Here is a 6,604-nt window from a genome sequence, read left to right as displayed (position 1 = left end):
CAGAAAAAACTAGCCCAGCTGAAGATGCCTGGCTCCATCTGTGCAGTGAATTGCCATCTGTACGACAGACACAAACAGAACCATAGATTTCTCTTAGCACTCTCATATAACTGCATACTCCACCAAAGTGCCTATCTGTCATTATTAGAGATGATAATCCTCATCTTCAACAATGATGTGCTCTCTCAGAGAGACGTACTGTATCTGATGTTAGGGCACAGTCACAAAAGAGCCTCCTCACATGTGGAAATGATAAGAGACTTTATTAAAAAGCGCCTGTCACTCCTTGACCTTGTCATTGAATATTTTTTTCCAACCATTAGTGACAGTTATTGAAATTTCATGGGATGTGCCAGGACCTTGGGTAGGAAGAGGACATAATTTTCATAGAAAAATCGACCCAGCAGCACATGTACCTCAGCTGGTAACAGCACAATTTAGTCCAGCAGGGCAATTGCAGATGTGAAAATCATCTCTTTGGATCCTAACCAGAAGCTGCACTGCTTTAATCACCAAGCACCATTGACTATTTTGTTCACAATTTTGTTGAAAGCTTTTACTGTCATCATTGTCACCTCCCCAGTCCCCAGTGTTCAATTATGTGCCATCAAGAGCCAAGAGTACAAGATGTACAAATATAAGATGGTTGCAGATTTTTATTATAACTAACACATCACAGCAAATGATTTAATTAATTTGCTGATTAGCAAAAATCTGTGATGGTTTTGAACTGATCTAATGGACTAAATACCTTCATACTTCTGACTCTCAACTGCAATTTAGAGGACATGTATGCCTTGTACAACAGAGCCCATATGTAACAAAAATGCAGAAGAGTTTCCACATATGGAGATCTAATATTTACATATAAATATATGGTATTTGCAATACATTGCTTAATATGTTCAACATTTGCAATATACCTATGCCTTCTGCAATTTTCATATATTGTAAAAAAAAATCACCCTATATTCTACACTATATGTATTTGCCATATATTTCTTCATAGGAAAAATATGTCATGGATAGTCATTATATTTTATCATTTAAAGGAGACTGACCATAAAATGTTTTTTTCTGGATATTTAAACACACCAATACATAGATATTTTAGTAATATTTTACTTGTGTGTTTTGTTCTTTGTTTGAGTTTTTTTTTTATTCTATTTGAACAGGTTTAACTCAAACACGTGATATAACCTAACATCAAAAAATGGAAATGAATGTGCAAGGAGAGGGGAAAAAGCTGGAAATCTTATATTGATTACCTATACCTACAGTATATAAGTGACAACACATTTTTAAAGATATTTTTAAATGATATAAGATATATTTTTTTAATTATGAGGAGATGAATGTCTTTTGTAAATATGCTCTGTGGGGCTTTAAGGTATATGTGATGTTAACCAATTGAGAAAAAGAATGCCATCACCTCTGTATCATATTAATAACTGACCTCTGCTATGCTTGCTTAATAATGATAATAACAATGACATTTAATTTGTACTGAACTTTTCATTCGCAGTGAATTTCAAGGTTGCAAGATTTCAATTTCAAGGTCAAAGGACAAAACCAGCATGGACAAAATGTCGCTAAATGTGTCTCTGTGGTCTTATGTGCATATACAGTATTTGGTAATCCTTGACCTGAAAAAATGAAGCTTTTAAATGCCGCATAGGACAGTTCTGTAGTTTTGTTGACGCTGTACCTTTAAATTGAATCAGCTTCCAGTGCGCATGCGCATCTTGTGTTTAGTTTTCTCCAACCTGAGGAGCTGTCTGCTGTCGCTGCGCTAGCAAATCCACCGCTGCCACTTCTTGTCATGTTCAGAGACCAACAGCGGTGCTTTTCTCCCACACTGGAATACAAGGAGTCACCAGGACTCAGTAATGTCAACGAAGTCAACTCCTCTCCCTTTGAAGGTGTTTAAAGTGCTGAGGGAGAAGGCCGGTAGGACCAACAACAGTTCAAAGTGTTCGCTCAATAGCCTTCCAGTTCCCACACCATCACATCACATCCATGTTGACTGCGGCAGCCTTCGCGCTGGGTTCAGGGATACAAACACCGCGACCCTTTTGTTCGGCAGTGGACAATATCCGGCTGAATTGTAACTGCTTGTAGGAGGACCACCGCTTGTTACGGTGTACATCCCTGCTCCAGTCCGGACGCTTGTTTACGCGTTAAAATGGCTGCTGAAATGGCATTTGGAAGAGAATGGTCTTGAATCAATGCAAGGACGTTACATTACCTAGCAGAGGCCAAACTGCTAATGAGCCACACAGGCTAACACATTATGTATTAGCCAGTGACAGTATTCAACGAGTTAACGGCTTAAATAGCTTTAATGGATGGTCTGCTTTTTTGGTAGGCTCTTCCAACAAGAGGTAGGGTGAAGGGAATTCCTCCCACTCCAACTCTATGCATGCGGTTAACCAAGCAGCTTTAAAAAAACATTTAGCCAACCATTTCTTAGCCATTTTCTCTCAAGCTGTGTACGCAGGCTTATTTTAGCCTTCATTTGAGTATGCATAACACTCAACGAATATGCAGGACTTGTTTGTTATGATTAAAACAGCCTGAGTAGCCGAGGCTTTCTCCCAAAGCAGAGCTAAAAGGCCCCGGTCTTTCACTCGGCTCGGTCGACCTGGGGGGAAAAATGGATCCTGGGGGGAGATGTACGACTAAACTCTTTCTCTTTGGACCCAAAGTAGCCACCCACAGCGATCTGCGGGTCATCAACAGATACTTGGTGGTCTGTGTTTTGTTTTACTTGGTACTCTTCACTCACGCATCCCCGGCGAAATCGTGCGACAAGAATTGTCTCTCTGGAAAATGTATCAACGGATCCTGCATCTGTGATCGAGGATGGGTTGGAGACCAGTGCCAGCACTGCCAGGGGAGGTTCAAGTAAGTGAGCCATGTACAAAATGTTTTGCTCCAAGGATTTCATCTGCGACAACGTCAGATTACCATATAGTGTTATTGTTTTCTGCACAAGTTTTACACATTTTCTGAGCCCCCCAAAAGTGGGTTGGGATCATGAAGTTGCCTGAAGTGGTTGTTTTTCATCACTCACTTGTTTGCATACAGACCTGTGTGTACTCAGCTTTTTTGGGAAATGGGTTACAATGAAAAAGAAAATTTTGGGTGGTTTTTTTCCCTGGTTTCACAGAAACTATAAAAGTAGGTGTTTTCCTTGGTATGAAAGGCTACATTATAGTAAGGTGATGTATTTTTCTGGACTTACCAGATTGTTCCAACTGTTCTATTGTTTGCCTTTACCCACTTAGTCATCACATTCACATTACTGATGATTATTCATCAGAAATCTCATTGCGTAAATATTTTGTCAAAGCACCATTAGTCATCCCGACAGTATTGTCACCCAGTCCTATGACACCAAACCTTCTTTAACACATTATGCACACATTATTATTTATTATTATCATAACATATTGGGATTTATGCACAATAAACAGATAGTTGCTCAAAATTTAACTATATTTTTGAATGAGTTAGCAGCCTCAGTAGATTTGTTGAGCTCAGTCCAGGGCTTATTTCTACAGGTTGTAATATGCACCTCTTATTCTGCATGAAAATGTCAGGATTAAAAAAAACAGCATGAGGTACAGCTTGGGAACAGGAAGCACAAATTTGATATTTTAAATTACATCTAAATTTCAGGGCTGCAACTAAAGATTAGTTTGATTAATCTGGTAATCTATAAAATGTCAGAAAATGTCCATTACAGTCTTCTAAAACTCCGGGTGACTTGTGTGACTTGTTCACATCGCTTGTTGTGTTTGACCAGTAGTTCAAAACTCAAAGAGATTCACTTAAGTATCACAAAAGGCGAAGAAAAGCAGCATATCTTCACACTTAAGAAGCTGGAACATGTTAATGTTTGGCATTTTTGCTTGAAAATTGTCATAAACAATTAAATACATTATCAAAATAGCAGCAGATTAAATTGATGTGGATCAACTTATTGATTATTCAACTAATGTTTCCAGTCCTTGTTTCCTGGGAGTTTGTAATTTGATGAACGTTTCTCTTATGCGTGTTGCATCCCTCTGTTAGCTGTCTGTGATTAATGTCTGTTCACTGAATTACCCACATGCTTGATGTTTTGATTCCTCCTCCCACACAAGAGGAGACATTGATTTGAAACTGTATGGGTGTCAGCGAGAGCAGTAAATGAATGAGCAGCATTACTTTGTACAATCAAATCTGCACATGTGAGCATAGACCAGACAACCAAGACTCTACCACACATTGTTATATTGAGAAATGAGCCTGATGAGTGAACACCTGCAACCAATTGATTTAGCACATTCCCCACTGTCTATATATTGATACAGCTAATAGCTATTGTTCCTTTTTAATCAGCAAAGGTAGATGCCGTGACAATCCCCTTATAGGTGCAGTAGGAGTTGAGGGTTTTGTGCAAAGATGTAGTAGTATGAAAAAGAAGGGAAACAGTGGCAAAGCGACCAACGAATACATTTCAAACTGCTATATAATAACAATAATTATGTTCATCTTGACAGCTGAACGCATCTAATGGCCTCTCGGTACACCTAAGGTGCACTCTTGTGGCACAAAAGTGCCTTGATCACAGTAATTACCATTGCTCCTGATGTGTCTGAGGGTTTGTACGGGTTGTCATCGGGCACGGTGTCAAGGAATAACCTCCATCATCACCTAGAGACAAACTACTGAAATGTGATATCTTGGCGCCCTTTTAGTCAGCGGGATAGAGACGTGCACCCTGCGCAGTATGAAACAAGCTGCGGCCAGTGTGAAACCGTGTTTTAAAAGTTTAAATTAGTATCACAGATTAATTTCATGTTTGTGCTGTGTTTAGAGTTTGTGATTTTTAAACACAGGAAAACTGGAACATCACTGTGATGAGAAAAACAGTAGTTAAGGGACAGATTCTTGCACAGGATAGTATTTCTCTATCCGGTGCAAGTGCAGCATGATAAATTCATCATCGTCGGATGTGTAAGTCATAGCTGCTTGTCTGCTGCTGGGAGTTTATATCTGATCAATCAGCAAAACACAAATCCAGGTGCAGTAACCGCAACTAGCCTTTGCATAAAGAAGCTGTTGATCTGATGTGTGTTTAAACAGGACAGAAAATGTTTGGGCAAAGGTTTTTGAACTACACGTCCAAATTGAATCATATGATACACATACCACCTTAATGAGATTACAACCCTCATTTTGTCCATTATCCAGTCAAAGCATCCAAATTGAAATAAATTCTTAGGTCTTGTTATGCATCTAAAACAATTTTTAGGGACATAAAAGGCAGTACCATTCAGATCATGAGTCATTCAGACCACCCACAAGACCAGAGTACGTATTTGTAAACTTGAGGAATGCTTCAAAATGTAGAGATCAGAGAACAACGGCTGCAGTCCGTCTGTGTGTTATGATAAAGAAAAGGAAGGCCGGAGTGTTATCAACTGACAGATACTCAAATGAAATATCTGTTTCAACTTTGACACCGAAGCGGGTCGTATGAAATGCGTCACCGTGTCGAGAAAACGTTTTTAGCTAATCGTTCAGTTTTCTTCTGAACACGGTTTTCGGGTCTTAATTTCTTATGATTGTCTGTGGTCTTTTTGTGTGAGGAATACTTTGTTTCTAAGTCGTTTCCACTATCAAACTAGACACAGAAAGGAGCACAAGAAGCGTTTCAAGAGATGTTTCTTGAATCTTTTGCTTGACAGGGACTCGCGTCGGGCTGACTGCCAGTTTTCTGGCTTCATTTGCTGAATCTTGTGAGTCTACATTTATAAAAGGTTTTGTTCCTGGATGAGAGATCTGCTTCTTAAAGAATAGAATCTCTGTGCTGCCATTAAATAAAAACTATATTGTTCAAGTCAGCAGACCTTTTTTGATATGATACATTTTTGAGTGAGATTCTTTAAGAAGTGAGATTCTTGAAAAAAAAATAGAAACCAGAGAACGTAGCAGCAGCTTTTATGTTAGATGACAACCAGTTGTGTAGCTGTTCCACTTAAACGTTCGTGTAAACACAGTCGGAGAAATTGTTCATGCTGTTGCATCTTGACGTCTGTTTCTAGTAACGATCTGCTGCTGATTCTGAACATCCAACTACAGCTGCAGCAATTAGTTGATTAGTTGATTGACAGAAAATTAATCTATTTTGATAATGTAATAATCATTTTAAGGAAAAGCTCCAAACGTGCTGGTTTCAGCTTCTCAAATGTGAGGATTTCAAACTTTTCTGTGTCACACATGATAGTAAACTGAATATCTTTGGATTTTAGACTGTTGATCAGACAAAACAAGTCATTCAGATACATCATCTTGGGGAAAATCTGGAAATTATAACAGGCATTTTCACTATTTTCTGAAAGCTTCTCATGCCTGAAGAAGCATCTGAGGTAGGAAGATTTTAATGAGTGACACAGATTTATGCTGAACCACTTTCTTCCTTCTGCTTTTTTGATACTAACCTGCTTTTGAAGATTATTTTCAATTTATTCAATGCTCTTTCTGAAATAATAGAGGTCAGATAACAATACACCATCATCTCATTTATGTACGGAAACTCCTTCACCAGAAA

General features: G+C 38.6%; 1 protein-coding gene across 3 annotated transcripts in view; it reads left to right on the top strand.

Moving 5' to 3' along the window:
• The first annotated feature begins 1,721 nt into the window (after positions 1-1,721).
• Positions 1,722-6,604, top strand: part of atrnl1b (attractin-like 1b) — an 81,208-nt gene continuing 76,325 nt past the window's right edge. For 2 of the 3 annotated variants that reach the window (XM_044337139.1, XM_044337140.1), the window contains exon 1: positions 1,722-2,907. In XM_044337139.1, coding sequence (XP_044193074.1) covers positions 2,657-2,907 — 251 coding nt within the window. In that variant the 5' untranslated portion in view covers positions 1,722-2,656. The remainder of the gene's footprint in view (positions 2,908-6,604) is intronic. The other variant, XM_044337138.1, reaches the window with a different exon arrangement.

Source organism: Thunnus albacares, chromosome 20 (assembly GCF_914725855.1).
Source record: "Thunnus albacares chromosome 20, fThuAlb1.1, whole genome shotgun sequence".
In the NCBI taxonomy this organism is placed as follows: Eukaryota; Metazoa; Chordata; class Actinopteri; order Scombriformes; family Scombridae; genus Thunnus; species Thunnus albacares.
Note: the sequence above shows the minus strand (reverse complement) of the source record. Positions and strands in the feature narration are given on the sequence as shown.